This window comes from Fonsecaea monophora (assembly GCF_001642475.1).
Source record: "Fonsecaea monophora strain CBS 269.37 chromosome Unknown Scaff61, whole genome shotgun sequence".
Taxonomy (NCBI): domain Eukaryota; kingdom Fungi; phylum Ascomycota; class Eurotiomycetes; order Chaetothyriales; family Herpotrichiellaceae; genus Fonsecaea; species Fonsecaea monophora.
Genome location: NW_019173992.1, coordinates 42941 through 57955, shown reverse-complemented (window position 1 = coordinate 57955; position 15015 = coordinate 42941). Strand labels below are relative to the sequence as shown.

The 15015-nt window shown below is 51.7% G+C and overlaps 4 protein-coding genes across 4 annotated transcripts; 3 read left to right on the top strand and 1 right to left on the bottom strand.

The window, feature by feature from the left end:
* Nucleotides 1–244: 244 nt before the first annotated feature.
* Nucleotides 245–1201, bottom strand: AYO21_07673 (hypothetical protein; the record flags this gene model as incomplete). Its single annotated transcript, XM_022657627.1, has 1 exon — nucleotides 245–1201. The coding sequence occupies one exon, from the start codon at nucleotides 1199–1201 to the stop codon at nucleotides 245–247; it is 957 nt and encodes a 318-aa protein (XP_022510035.1).
* A 7601-nt stretch (nucleotides 1202–8802) lies between these two features.
* On the top strand, nucleotides 8803–11157 carry AYO21_07672 (hypothetical protein; the record flags this gene model as incomplete). The annotated part of the gene is made up of 5 exons (XM_022657626.1): nucleotides 8803–9160; nucleotides 9248–9870; nucleotides 9933–10090; nucleotides 10162–10933; nucleotides 11023–11157. 5 exons carry the CDS (start codon nucleotides 8803–8805, stop codon nucleotides 11155–11157), a joined length of 2046 nt encoding a protein of 681 aa, XP_022510034.1.
* A 1187-nt stretch (nucleotides 11158–12344) lies between these two features.
* On the top strand, nucleotides 12345–13354 carry AYO21_07671 (hypothetical protein; the record flags this gene model as incomplete). The annotated part of the gene is made up of 2 exons (XM_022657625.1): nucleotides 12345–12441; nucleotides 12504–13354. 2 exons carry the CDS (start codon nucleotides 12345–12347, stop codon nucleotides 13352–13354), a joined length of 948 nt encoding a protein of 315 aa, XP_022510033.1.
* Nucleotides 13355–14041: 687 nt separating this feature from the next.
* AYO21_07670 (hypothetical protein) lies at nucleotides 14042–14908 on the top strand (the record flags this gene model as incomplete). Its single annotated transcript, XM_022657624.1, has 1 exon — nucleotides 14042–14908. The coding sequence occupies one exon, from the start codon at nucleotides 14042–14044 to the stop codon at nucleotides 14906–14908; it is 867 nt and encodes a 288-aa protein (XP_022510032.1).
* Nucleotides 14909–15015: the final 107 nt, after the last annotated feature.

The following is a 15015-nucleotide window of genomic DNA, read 5'->3' as shown; positions in this document are numbered from 1 at the left end:
CAAACCCCCTACAATTCGATCAACGCTGATACTTCCAACAGGGACCGAAAACATGATCAAACTCGTACTGCCAAATTGCTTTCTTGGTCTATTTTATTAACCTGGGGCCCGGAAACCCCTTAACCCTCCGCGCACTTCTAAAGCAGGTCTAATGACCACCTCACTTTTGCCCATTGGCGACAATACCCCTCCTTTGCCTCTTGGTTCGCCTTCGCCCAGTACAAAGTTTTCTATCCCAGTTTCATCAGCGAGTGAAGTTGTCCAAAGGCGCCTCATGCTTGATCTCCTCCCAAACCTTGTCAATTCCTTCAGTAGCCTTGCTGCTCAGAGGCCCCTTTTCAAGCCCTGTCAACGTTTGGTCAAGCTGCTCAACTGTACTCGCACCCACGATAATGGCATCCCCATATTCTGGCTTCAACGGGCTGTTGTAAGTAACCCAGCGGTAGGCAAGCTCGGCTCGCGAACAACCTTCGTCATTGGCGATCTGTTCCCACTTGGAAAGAGCCTCGAGATAGGATGGCTTCATGTACATCTGTCGGTACATGCCCCCGAGAGCATCTTCGGCAAAGCGGCCCACGCCGTCTTTGATCTGCTGGGCAGTTTTGGTAAGAAATCCTCCGGCCAAAGGTGAATATGCGTAGAATGCGATGCCCAATTTCCGCAGCGTGGGGAAGAGCTCAGTCTCCTGTCGACGAGCCACCGGAGAGTAGTTACCCTGGTAAACGGTGGGGAGGACATAGCCATTGGCTTTGGAGATGTCGTAGACCTTTTGGACATCAGCTGCAGAGTAGTTGGACAGGCCAAATCGCTTGAACACCCCAGTCTTGTAGACCTCGTTGACGCCCGCAAGAGTTTCCTCAAGAGGTACGGCCGCGTCGGGGCTGTGGATGTAGAAGATGTCGACCTGCTTGACACCCAGTTTCTCTATGCTCTGCTTAGCCGAGTTGACAATGTTTTCCTTGGTTGCCCAGCCCGTCTGCCATCCTCCCTGCCACTTGGTATCGATGGTAAATTTCTCTCCTGCTTTGACCTCGCCCAGACGTTTCTCTGATTCACCATATAGCTGAGCAGTGTCAAGGACAGTGCAGCCATGGGCCAAGAGAGTAGAGAATGACTTGTTGAGATAGTCTTCAGCAATCCACGGTTCACGATTGCCCACTGCTGCGGTGCCGAACACAACTTTGAGACCTTGGGGCGCCATATCGAGTGTCGATTTAGTGAGCTGCTTCGTGCTTTCTCTCGGGGTCGACTGGAGGGGTAATGGTGATTGTTGGAGTTCTCAGATGTACTCGTCCTTTTGAAGTTGCCGGCCCTACAGTGTGGGGAGCAGTAGAAACTTAGAGAAACAGGAGATAGAAATCAGGCTGAATTTCTAGGGGAAAAGTGACGTCAATCGGCTTCAGCTCTCGTTGTCCTTTGGTATCAGGGAAGTTCTCAACCTTGTAGCGTGTCTCTGTGCGAGATGTCCCTTTTATATCTTCACGTTGGTCTTGATGCATCCACAGCTGTGCCCGTGTGGATTGCGCCATTGCGAAGTGCCGTGGTTGACGATTTGTCATCAGACACCCTGATAACAATCAATGGGCACAGTCGGAAATCTGGGTGGTACACAGTAGGTCCATCTATGGAAATAGGACCCCCGCCAGAGAACTCGAAAGGGAGATTATTCGTTTTCTGGTAGTCGTGGTCTACCTCATCGGCGGACTTGCGGCCGGTTGCGGGCTCGTATTTCCTTAGCTCCCCCAGTGTTTCATGCACAGTGGTTGGAGATGTTGGTGGTTGGCGGCTCGCCGACGGATGAATTCATTCGACCGACCTTTATGCCGGCGTTTAGTGGGCGAGTCAGCGTCGTCACCACCTCAGATGGCGGGCTTAGGATTAGCCTCGTATAATTTATCTGTTGAGAGACCCTCGAGAATCGACCGAGTTTCGTTGCCGTACCCCAGGATTTGAAATCGGTGTCAAACTTGCTCTGCTAAGAAATCCTTGAGGTCAACTTCCGTCGCTGAGAAAGCATCTTCCCGCTTGATCTCCGCGGAACATAACTTCCACCTGTCGCTGTCGCCCTACGTCAGTGCCTCGATTGCTGGTTTTGGAGGCTCGGAGTGAGGCTGGAACCCCCCAAGTAGCTGGTCGCCAAACAGACTGTGAGAATTTCAACCATGGATCATCTGTCGAAGGGGTAACCTGCTGTGAACAAGAAGTTGTAATCTGAGGGACCAAGAAGCGCGGATATGGGAGCCTGGAAATAACCATGGGATACCTCAATCGAGGTAGTCGAGGACGAGCTGATGAATTGAATTTGCCATTAAAAGTGAAGGCTCTTCGATGCAGAATCCTTGGTAGCTCTAACCACGAAAGGTTCTTCGTTCGCATCTTGCACTTCGGGGTCTCTGAATTTGAAAAGAAAAGAAAAGATCAATGCAGACAACCGACTCCCAGAACAACCCGATCGATGCTGAAGCCGAAATTCCCTACCGTGCCCCTCGACAACTGAATACCCACAAGTATGCGGCAATCTCAAAAACGTAGAAAGAAAATTCGTGCCTGGTCGACTGTGACAATTGCCCACAGTAGTTTGGATCCAAGGGCCATTTACCACACCTATGAATAGATCATATAGCCCCGTGCCAGAGCGTTAATGCCCCGGCCTGTCCCTGACAATTTGGGAAGAGTCTGCAGGCCTAACTGACAGGGGTTTAGGTCCGAAGTGTGAAGGGTTTCCGTGCTGATCTGGGGGAAGTCGAGAAAGGCCAAACTGGTTGGGTGGATCTCGAACTGGAGGTTGAAGGCATGTGCTAGTGGCTCCAAGGTCTCTCAGCCACGATCCAGAAAGTGTCCGAGATGTTCTGTTGCCGTTTGGAAGATCTGTTTCTCTTGCGCCATTGTCCACATCATCACTAATAAATGATCCTGGCGACGATATACTGCGTCGGTGAAATGTATCTCGAATAAAGGTTTCGAAACTCGGTAGTGCACACGGTTTTGGAGTCGTCGGGTGCGTGACAATCGCTTCTTGTTGGGTGTTGTTGGAGCCGCTGTGCGTTACAACCTGGGCTGCAGAAGGGACGGTCGGTGGAGTTCCTCCTTCACTATTATGGTCAGAGATATTGTCATCGTCATATTCCTCGGCGCGGTGGCCTTTCCGACCAACCGTCATGTGGTGCCAATGGACACGACACGCGAGCTCAGTCTTGTCTAGACGGTTGGCGATATGCTTGTAAGGAACCTTCTGGCCCTGTGTCCGGCTCCGGAATAGAAAGGATTCCTGCTAAACATCAGTGTTGGGTGTAAGAAATAGAGCCATCAAGCGGACCTCTTCATCCGTCCAGCTGCGTATGAGTTTGCCTTGACGAATTTTGTCCCTCCGCGATGGATTGCGAGACTTCTGCATCCGCGGAGACCGCGAGGCTGATCTACCTTCAGGTGAAGGAAGGACAGGAGGTGCCATCGAAAGGACTGGAGATCGTTCTGTCGATAGAGGGAGCTACAAGACAGTTTTGTAAGTTGTAGGTAGATGTATTGAAGTATTGGCACCCAAACAGCGAATCCCCCGCTTCCAGAAGAGAATCAAGGTTGGAAAGGGCGTACAGGCGAGAGTGTGAATCTCTGGCATTCCAGCATCCGCGCTCAATTCCGTGTTATATGGCTTCCAACAAGCAGAATATTGCCTCCAGTCTGCCTCCCCGAGACGCGAAGGCAGACTGATGTTGGCTTTGCAGTTATGTGGCCAGATAAAGACCTTGTAAGAGTGGAGTTATTGGCTTTTGTCAAGCCAGGTGTAGGATGTTTCGATCACTCTGAGCAGAGGAATAGCCGCTGGTACCGATGCAAGTGGGCTTGCACATGAGCATTAGGGCAGCCGGGCCCTCTAGGCGTGCATATAGAGAGGGTCGCAAGTGCATGGGGCATGGGCAATGGGGTTCATGCAGCCAAAGAGATGAGCTGACGGTAGAGTGGTCTTCGGAAAGACTCCTACCCTGCCTGATCTATACCCGCGGCGGGACGAGAACACCACTTCCCCAACCAGCGCCATGATCGAAAAGAGGAAACATCTCCCAATGCTAAAGAGCATAAGAATCTGGAGGCGGGGCGCTTCTTGCAGGCTTCCAGGACCTCTGGCACACGGTCCACGTCGCTCTCGGACAGATGTGCCCACCAACACCCAAGCCACCTACCCATTCGTACATATGGTCGCTCAAGCACATGTGAAATACTGTGAGATAATGGAGGGCAGAGGATCAACCCAACCCTAGGGTCATTGACCCATTGTGTGCTGAGATTCTGCCTTGGAGAAAGTGTTGGCGAATGATATTAGGCCGTGCGTGGCCCAACAAGCGCCAGAGCATCTGGGCGGTTAATTCTCCATTGCAATGCCACCAGACCGGGGCCAAAACGACAGGGAATGAAGGCAAAAGTCAGAGACCTCAAAAATGGTCAACTAATGGTGCCGTTGACTATTGAAGGTCGCCTTGCCGTGCAGGAGGTCTTGCAGGGGAGAATATATCAGACCGGAGTGAGGATCCGCAAAGTCCCTCCAAGACAGGGATTGCCGCACGCCATTGATTGCGCTCTTGGGCGATTGCTTGGTCTTTTGGATTCCGGGGAACCCTCATGCCCTGAGACCCTATGGTGATTGAGCTTGGGCCGCAAGTGTGTACCGAGTACCCGTCTCTTCACACCTATTTGACGGGCTCTAGAGACCTGGAAGTTTATTTGACACTCGCGGAAATCGAGTTCCACCGGGAGGATAGTCACTCGCTACCAGCCGAAGGCGTTTTTGTTTCCTTAGTAGGAGCGTGCAACAAATCAAAGCTTTCACCATGGCTAGGAAGATTGCTGTTGCAATTGCTTCAGGGTGTTGTCGTGACATGCAGACTCGCAATACATTCAAGGGTTGGTGGAGATGCATGCACAGGTCGCTTAACGGGTGATAGCAGTAAAGAGTCGAAACCCCCAGCCACCTAAAACAAGCCTAATAGACTAGAGAAGGCCACACCCGGCTCCCCGGAAGGATCGTGAATCCGACCGCAAAGGGTAATGCTGTGGGGGCCGGCGACATCCCTAGAGGTACCGAGTAGAGTGCCAGTATACCGAGTACTCAGCGGCGAATCTTGACCTCACCAAAGTCCATTTCCGTTTCCAACCCTGAGCCCTCGCTGCTTCAGCCTGAGCGATCCTGAGCAGCATTCGCACGTGACTGATAATGACGTCGCCCAGTCTGAGCGGTCGAGCCGACGTCCAAGAACTGGGTCAAAGGCCCATTTTCCCTCCCTCGCCTATAGCTACCATTCCATTAATATCTAAAACTAGGCTCCAGCTAGACTTGAGAGTCGTCTCATCGGAGATTTCATTTAATCGCACGATGTAACCGTTCGTTGCTGCACATTGGAGTCCAGGCTGCCGACGAAAACTTGTCACGCCGCGCCTGAGTGTACGGGCAATACCCCGGATGCAGGTCGCATTGTACATGACTAAGCGACACGTGTTGACACGTGATACAGAGCGACCTCTCGCCATTGCTTCCTCATTAAACCACGCCTACGATCTGACGACCAATTGATGCCTCTTCCGATCTGCTTAGTTCCTTTTTTGTTACAAACGTTCAAGAGTCTTATACCACCAGTCTTTCAGGATTACATTCTGAAGCAGGGGCGGTCGGTGAGCCAGACTCTTCGGCTTGTCACGGGATGTGTCTGAGGGGACGCTTGAACCGAAGCCAGACGTCCCTTATGTTATGGGTGTTGGTCAGATAGATCATTCAAATGCGATACTGGACCTTCGGTCGACTACTTACCACAGAAATGGGCAGGTCCATAGTTTCCAAATCAAGACAGGAATACCTGAAGAAGGTCCTTTCACATATTGCTTCCACAGGGTCGGATATCTATGGTTGTTTCTTCTAGTGATCATGCCCAGTTCTTCGTCCTATTCTGTCTAGTATCGGCGTTTCATCTCATCAACGACTTTGAAAGCTACTTTAGCCAGTCGTGGCTCCGACAACCCTTTGCGAGTGGAGAGCTGATATAGGTGTCCTTGCGCGGGAACGTCAGATTCGTTGTCTGGATTGTAGAGCTGTTCAGGACTAGACATCGGAGGTCACGGCGCCGCTGGAGGGTTTTCATTTCCGTTGATCGAAGGGTTCTTCTCCAGAGTCAAGTCTACGTGAAGCGCCGTTGCAGAGTCCGGTAGAACGGTCGCCGAAAGGTACAACATGAATGACCGGTGCCCGAGCAAATTGGGTCAACCATCTTCTCGGTTTGTTCGCTGAGTAACCACTGATAGTGAGGATCAATGCAAGGCCACGTTCGACCAGATTGACCATATAGCCGCATTGTATTTCGAAAATCTTTCAGAAAAAGCAATCGATGTAAGTTTCGCGGCTCGGGACAGGCTTCTACTCGTGTTGTTGTTCTTGGTAATCGTCTTATACCTGATCATACAGGATCCGGTCGGTACATCGGCTCGATTCAAGCGGAAAGCGCAGAGTTTTGCCAGAATACCCATTATAAGATCTGAGTGCTCCCGGGTTCTCCGACTGGTTTGCGCCCAACATATCATCTTCGGCGTTCTTTGTAACTCCGTATGGCAACCGTTTTTCTCCCTGTATCTCTGGACTAATAAAGATAAACCGTCACTCCTCCAAGAAGTTTACTCGCGACTAGCTGCTGAAGGAGAGGATCCTCAGCCTAATTGGAAGGTGTCCACATTGAAGATATTGGACCAGCTTGACGAAAAGGTAGACGTGGGGAAGCTGATGGATGACTTGGTCGATCAAGCTGTCAGAGCCACTGAGCCATTGTTGGACGATCATCAACTCCACCAGCTCAGAGTTGAATTAAAAGCCATGTTCGATCATGCGATAAAATTAACTCGAACAGCCCAGCGTGATCGATCGCCGGTATGTGTTGAGATTACCCCATCTTTGAACGACCGCAACGGCTGGAAAGAATATTCCAGCGAGGAGTTTGAAGTGGCCGACCAGTTGCCAATGTCTCCCACCTCGGATGTACATCTTGGATCACTGTTTGTAAGTCCAAAAATATTGCGCAAGAGTGAGAGGCTGGCACGAGCGGCGACAGTGACAAAGTTAATCGCAGCCACAGCAGGCAGAGTAGAGTTTGAGGTAATTCAAGTGGGAGTTGCGCTGTTCCCAGACACCGGCATCTTCCAGGAGGGGGAGATGAGATGGCAGATGATTCGGGGGCGGGGACAGACATAGCCAGGAATATTCATGGCAAAGGGAGCCATCTAAGATGTGGTCTCGCCAGGGAACACAAGAAGGCAACTAAGATAGGGGCGGGAATCCCTGAATGTGGGCATTCACAGCACGGAAGCTCAATCGGCGGGCCAACTTGGGCCAGGATTGCACCAGCAGATTGCGCATTTTTGTAACATTTTTGTCAAGGTAATATCAAAAGACGCAGAAGTCGTGAACTCTAGGCATGGGCAGTGTGCAGAACCAATGCCCTGCCGCCGTCGGTCGGTTGAGACATAGTTCATGGGAGAGAGGGAGCCACTGAGCTACTGAAAACGTGGGAAGGTGGTCATAGGTTTCTGCCGGAAACGAACGTGTCCCTGCCCGGATGTCTTGGAACATCTGCTCACCAAGTCTCCCATTGGCTCCAGAATGGAGTCTACTGTAGGACATAGTCATGTGGTGATACATAAATCTCGAAAGCGCGGGACCCAATGTCGAAAATTTTTGAGCGCTCAGTTCCGCAGATTCTATTCTAACCAATCTCAAGTCACTTTTGGCTAGTGTATTCTGAGCCAAGTCGTGAGCGAGAAGGTTCCCAAAGTAGCCAGCTTATCGAGGCTGCAGCCACTCGCGAATAAAGAGAAAGGAGCAAGACTTTGAGATATCATTTCTACATACGGTGTGAACCTCAAGTGACCCGCAAATGACCCGCAAATGGGAGCGTCAACGGCGTGATATCGAACTATGCCTGGGCCAGCCAATCGGAAAAGTCAAGCCTACGATGAGTTCCAGTCGCTTAGATGGAGACCCATTATGCTATACGGAGCTCTGCGTCGATATCTGAGATTCCAGGCGCTTGGCACAACGGCTGAGTTAGTTGAGATCCGTTATCTACCAAGTTCCCCATCCTTATCGTCCATGTTTAGTCATTCCATTCTACCCATCTTGCTACGCCAAGCCATCAGCATTCTCTAACTACCTCGTACACTCAAGGTAAGTCATCGTCTTAACACCCAAAGCCTTGGCAGTGACGATGACGCATACTGGTATAGAAGGCAACTGCTACACGACAAGGAGGAACAGTTGTCCTCCTAAGACATCTACTGTTACAGAAGGCGTCTCTAGTGACACTGACTATGAGCTTGCCTGCGTCCAAACCTGTCCGGAGAGAACAGTATATTCCGGACCAAGGACCGGGTACCACAACGTCGGTTCGTCCAACACCGCCGAGTTCAATAGTGGGTGTTCGGAGAACCTAATAAAGCGTGAAATCGCCCAGCATCTGAATGTCTCGAATTTCTCTCGAGCTTTATCCGGCAGTTCCGATGAAAAGCCTCCCCAACGATATGGTTGTTCGATCCCACTTCCTCTGACTTTATCATACTCTCCTAGTTCCGAAACCCAGGAAAAAGAGTGGATGTTTGCGTTCGGTAGCCTGTTAGGTCACTGGAGCTTCAGCGGCGACCTGTGGTCTGAGAACCAATGCTCACGTTACATTTCGACATATATATAGGTCAGTTGTAGCTCGTCGACGGCGGTTGAGCTTGGTCTTTCCACCACCGAACGGTATTCATGCACATATCAAAATAAACGGCCGTCAGATGACTCGCTTCTCTTACCTCAGCCTCGTCGCGGCGTCGTTGCTGACTTCGCGGGCCGCGTCGCTGGACGTCCTCTCCTCTGCTGCGGACGGGTCGTTGACCTTCACAATCACTGGGGCCAACTATAGCGTGCAGGATGAGGACTTTTCGACAGGGATTTACTATGTCCCACCGTTAAGTCAATCTGCACCGGTCACCACGTTCGAGTCGTCTGGCTTGAGCGGCATCGTCGAGACCAACACCTATATGCCATTCACAGTCATTGTGACCAACGCCACCACCCTGACTGGGGATGTCCTCGAAGAAATCGTGACCACGTATTCGGAGGATGACGTCTTTACTCCGGGTTTCCTGCAAGGTGCGATCTTCTTGCTTTCTCTGGCATTTGATCGGCGCTTGTATACTTGCTGGGCCGAGATCCTCAGCTGTTGACCGATATACTCAGGTGTCCAGATCATTACAACCGGCGAGGCTTCGTGGGAACAGTCGGCGACCACCTACCTTGCCACGCTGGAGCCCAAGCTGCTGCTCCTACCGTCCACCGTAACTCGTCAAGACTCTAGCACGGAGTCATCTCCCAAGCCATTCGTCATCGCCTCTGTGCCCGCGGGCGACGACACCACGCCACCAGGACCATACCTCGGCACGCTCGCGTCTGGTGGTACCTTAACACTGCGCAAAGTCTACGCTATGTTTTCCGACTACCAGGAAGCCATGATGAGCGGCGTTACCGAGAACGATGACGGCTCCTTCTCCCAGGTCACGGCATTCAACCCGGCCCAGTTCTCCGCCCTGATTCCGTTCCCCTCGAAGCTGTACTCGTCTTTAATGGACCGCGATCAGTACCCCCTGGCGGGGCTGCGGTTCAGTCTGAAGGACCTCATGCCCGTACGAGGAGTTGTCCTCACAGGTGGCAGTCGTGCATACGCTAAGCTGTACGATACTCCTGCCAACGAGACCGCTCCGGCCATCGACAGACTACTCAGCCTCGGTGCCGTTTTGGTCGGTATGGCGAAGCTATCGACCTTTGCGTATGGCTCATGGCCCTACCAAAACATGGATTATTCGGTACGTTCTCTAGGCTACGATTGGAATGAAGGGCAAGTAATCTAATTGACGCGAATATCTAGTATTCTTGGAACATTCGTGCTGATGGCTGGCTGGGTTTGTCAGCATCGAGTTTCGGCTCAGCCGCTAGCATCGCGGCCTACGATGCTCTGGACTTCTCCGTTGGCAGTGACACAACTGGAAGCGTGCGGAACCCGGCCGATCGTGCCGGGGTCTATGGGTAAGAAAAATACTAGCTTCTTTCTCTGTCTCCGATACGCGGTATACGATTACTGACTTGACATGCAAAAGAATCCGGCCCTCGTGGGGAGCGATTGATTTGACCGCCGTTATCCCCAGCGCCACGTCTATGGACTCTCTCGGCGTTCTCGCGAGATCTCCTGCGATTTTGACCCAGGTCTTGAGCGCGTGGGAAACGGTCGAAGATGGTCCACTGGAGCGTGGTGACTTTACTCTGCCGAAGAAGATCTTCTTCCCCTCTGAGTTCTTCCCCGTTAACAATTCGGCCGCCCAGACCGTCATCGATAACTGGCTTGCCAATATGACGGAAGCTCTAGACATGGAGATTGAGGAACAAAATGTCACGACCTTGTTCCGCGAGACCATCAACCAGAACGATACCCTGGCTACCTATACAGCTGACTTTGGTTCCTTGACCCGCTATGACAACTGGAACTTGTTCGGTGAGAAGTTTGTTGCTGACTACGAGGAGCGTTTCAATAACCGTACCCCGGCTGCCGATAACCAGGTCCTCATCGCCTGGCGCCAGGCTCGTACATATCCAGAGTACCGCAAACAGTGGAATGAGGATCGCATGGCGACGTTCGGTGACTTTGTAAACACCAAGGTCATCCCGTACAGCAACGAGACTTGCACCGAAGGGTTCTGGGTCTACCACATCTCTGACACGGGCGGCGGTGTCCCCGAATACCGTGATGTGCTCAACTACGACTACTTTCCCCCCTTCCTACCCATGCGCGCCGCCTCGATAGCTCCGTACGCGAAGCTTGTCGATGTGACCGTGCCCATTGGAAAGATCACCTATGATAGTTTGATTTCTCTGGTACGTTACCCGTACAATTGTACTCATGTCTCATCACCCCTGAGATAATTGATCATCCTGGCTGACCCGTGTCTTTCATCCATCTATAGCGCGAGGAAGAACTCATCATTACTCTGAACTTCGTGGCTCACCGCGGCTGCGACGCGGTGCTCCTCAAATTCCTCAACCTGTGCGAGGCCCGCGGCTTCTGCAACCCGGTCAAGACGGGACCTACTGCATGGTAAAGGAAGGGAGAGTACCTGTATTGGGGGTGGTTTACGGTATTCGCATACCAGCTATATTCACCACAGGGCCGATACATTTCCTAATACAAAGTGTAGACTTTTGGGTTTGAAAAGCAAATATCTCTATGTATAGACCGAGTTATAGTTTTCACATAGTTTAGAAGTCAACTCTAATATCATATTAAACTCCTTCTGATTGAGTTCAACCGATTTTAATACAATATCGATGTTATGGCGACAGCAGCGGCGACCCGAGGTCGACCTGGAGGAGCATAGAAGAAGAGAAGGCGGACCAGAGCTCATGTACGTGAACTGCTTACCAGATCGGTCTTAGAACTAGTGATTTGATATATCGACATTTCTAATCACGACATCGAATTTATCGAGGATATTCTCGCCTACACCATCGAGCGTGGTGTTGGACACCTCTAGTGAGAGGGGTCCTTTGGTAGCCCGTGGCCAGAACAGCGGGCCGCACCCCTCTCAACGGGCATGAAAGCACACCTCTGCAGTCTCGAGCGGGTAGAGACGGTGACCCCTCGACCATGGCAGCAATGCGGCGTCTTGGGAGGCCGGGGTATCGGCTGGGGGAATCGGCAGGATGTATTTCACAGCTGCTGCGTTATGGTGCGGGAAATGGAGATGTCTTTCACAAATAAATGGTGCTCCGCTAATATTATAGACGAGTCAGAGGACATTGACAGGCGTTTATCTCCTTTTGCAGATTTTAACCAGTAGACATGGTGTTGGAGAGGAGGAAGAACAGCATGGAGAACGAGACTTCGAGTGCAGTACGAACGTACTCAGCACAAGGATGTTCTGTACTAGGAAGGTATGTAGAGCGGCTTAAAAGCAGCAACCAGCAGCGCCTCTTTCGAAGCCCCAAGCTATGCAAGCGTGGTGCGCGGCCACCCACGCACCGCGCTGGCAAGCCAAGACATTCAGCCTCAGCGTTGCTCCTCTCCCGTCGAGCCGCGTTTCAACCGTCGCAGGCAGCCTCAATTCACACTTCAGAACCAATTCCCTCTCCCCGAAAGCAATATTGGGTTATTGGACTGGGTTCTGCTACTCTCGATTCACAAGGGACCTAGATTTGCAGGATTACATTCTGTCACTCTGCCATTTCTCGGGGGCCGAGCCTGAATAGACAGTCCTCTGCTCTCTCTGGCCATGTCGATTCGCCAACGATGAACATGAATATCTTCCGCATCCTGGGCGATGTGTCCCATACCGCCTCCAAATGTATCCTCATCTGGGCCATCCATTCCAACAAGAGTGCCGAAGGTCAGAGTCATCACACAGTCTGAGCGCCCCTCACTGAACAAGTCAAACTAACGAGTCCGCAGGCGTCTCTTTGCTGACCCAAATCCTCTATATTGCCGTCTTCGTCACCCGTTATCTCGACCTGTTCTGGGTCCCGCCGTCTGCATCATGGTGGAATTTCATTCTCAAGAACTTCTATATCTGGTCTTCAATTTATATCATCATCTTGATGACTCGAGTCTTTGCGCGGACCCGCGAGCGAGAAAAGGCCTGGAAATGGGGTGCTTATGCCACTGCAGCATCAATGCTTGCTGCTCCTCTGGTCTGCTTGACCTTTAACGGACCGCGCCGGACGACTTTTACCGAAGTCCTGTGGACATTTTCCATTATCCTTGAGTCCGTCTGCGTTCTCCCGCAGCTTCTCCTCCTCCGACAGACCACCGTCCCGACTGTCATTGACTCTTTCTACCTCGTCACTCTAGGCTCCTATCGAGCATTCTATCTTCTCAATTGGATCTACCGGGCTTTCACGCCGTCGAAACCTGATGCCATTTCGGTCATCTTTGGCATTGTTCAAACTGCGTTCTATATAGACTTCGCGTGGGTCTACTGGACGAGGCAAAGAGTCAAGCTGCGAGGCGGTGGCATCGTCGATGCAGAGGACTTGCGGAAAGGCTGGTTGGTCAACAGGGTCATCAACCCTACCCGACCAACACCGGAACAGGACACAGAAGCTGGTGACGACGAGAACAATGAGAACCCTCAGCAACCGAAGGTCAACCGCTGGGGTGCACGAGGCATATCTATCTCGGCGGACGACACATTACAGGACCATGATAAGGGCAAACGGGCATCCAAGTCGTCGAACCCCGAAGCCAATCCGATGCTGGAAGATGACACTTTTGTGGACGACGAGGATGACGTCCCTAGCTAGATGAGCCCGGAAACAAGGTGTTGAACAGTGGCGAAGATTGGCGCGAGGATTCGTCGTCACGGCTGTAAAGCATTTCTATGTATAACATGGACTCTTTCTTTTCTGTTGCTATGTTTTAGCAGACCTATGGGATTTTGATCTATACATAGCCGAGGGGGTTGCATGCTCAATCTCGAGTTCGAAGGCGTTGCAGGGTTAAGGCGAGTTTAGCGCTCTATCTGATTCTCTTTGACGGTGAAGGTGTTGAATGACAAGCAAGCAAGCGAGTAGCTGTATATCTGGGTAGATGCAAATGTATTTGAGAGACGCAGAAACAATATGCACTCTGAGCAAGATCAACAACTCAAGAAGCATCCGCGAACCTAATAGACGGATTCATATCAGTGTCGCGCCCATCGCTGCAAGAAACCCCATGTCAGACAGGAATAATATTAAAGTCTCGGTGATTTCCCGAACGAGCTTTGCCAGTGCCAGCCTAATTGACAATTGACAGAGTAATAATTGACCCTTTGCGTGAACATCTCCGCATCTACTGATACAACCCCGGGCAGCCCATCATCCCATTGATCATCTCGGCTTATCGCTCCTTTTCCTCGTCTACAAATGCCACCCTTGAGCGGACGTACCCTTCGTTTCCAACAAACAATCCTCCGGAAGATCGCTCCGCTCGAGAGAAACAGACGGACAATGGCCACCCAAATCCCCACCAAGTTCGACATCAACACCACGTACCGGATGAACTCCGGCTACGAGATTCCTGCTCTGGGCTATGGTGTTTACCAGACTCCTGCGGCGACGTGCGAAGAGGTGACACTGCATGCCTTTCGCGTTGGTTATCGACACGTTGATTCCGCACGCGCGTACCGCAACGAGCAACCCTGTGCGGATGCGATTCGCGGTTCTGGGCTGAAGCGAGAAGAAATCTTCTTCACCAGCAAAGTCCCACCGAAGAGTATGGGCTACGAGGCGGCAAAGAAGTCGATTGAGTCATCCTTCTTTCAGACCAACCTCGACTATATTGACCTGTACCTCATCCACTCTCCGTACGGTGGCAAAGAAGCCCGGTGCGGGGCATGGAAAGCGCTCGCCGAAGCTCAGAAAGCCGGGAAGATTCGATCCATTGGCGTCTCCAACTATGGTGTACATCATTTGGACGAGCTGGAAGAGTACATCAAGACCTCTGGAGTTGGCGGCACCATCGACGTTGGTCAATGGGAAATCCATCCGTGGCTTCCGCGCGACGACATTGTGGAATGGTGTCGCAAGCGGAACGTCGTCGTCGAAGCATACTGTCCCGTCGTCCGCGGCGAGCGTGCCAATGAGCCAGTTCTGAAACGACTTAGCGAGAAACATGGGAAGACGTGGGCACAGATATTGCTACGATGGAGCTTACAAAAGGGTTATGTACCATTGCCCAAGAGTGTCACTCCCAGCAGAATCGAGGAGAACGCCGCCATCTACGACTTTGAGCTTGACGAAGAAGACATGAAAAGCCTTCATTTTCCCGACTCATATGCCCCTTGCGCCTGGGATCCAACCACCAGCCACGACTAGATGCTCAAACCGGGACGGTAGCCACCAACGATTGGACAGCAGCTCCGGTTTGCTACTTTACCTGCCCATCGCATGTACCATGCAGAAAGGTTGACATGAGTGAGCGT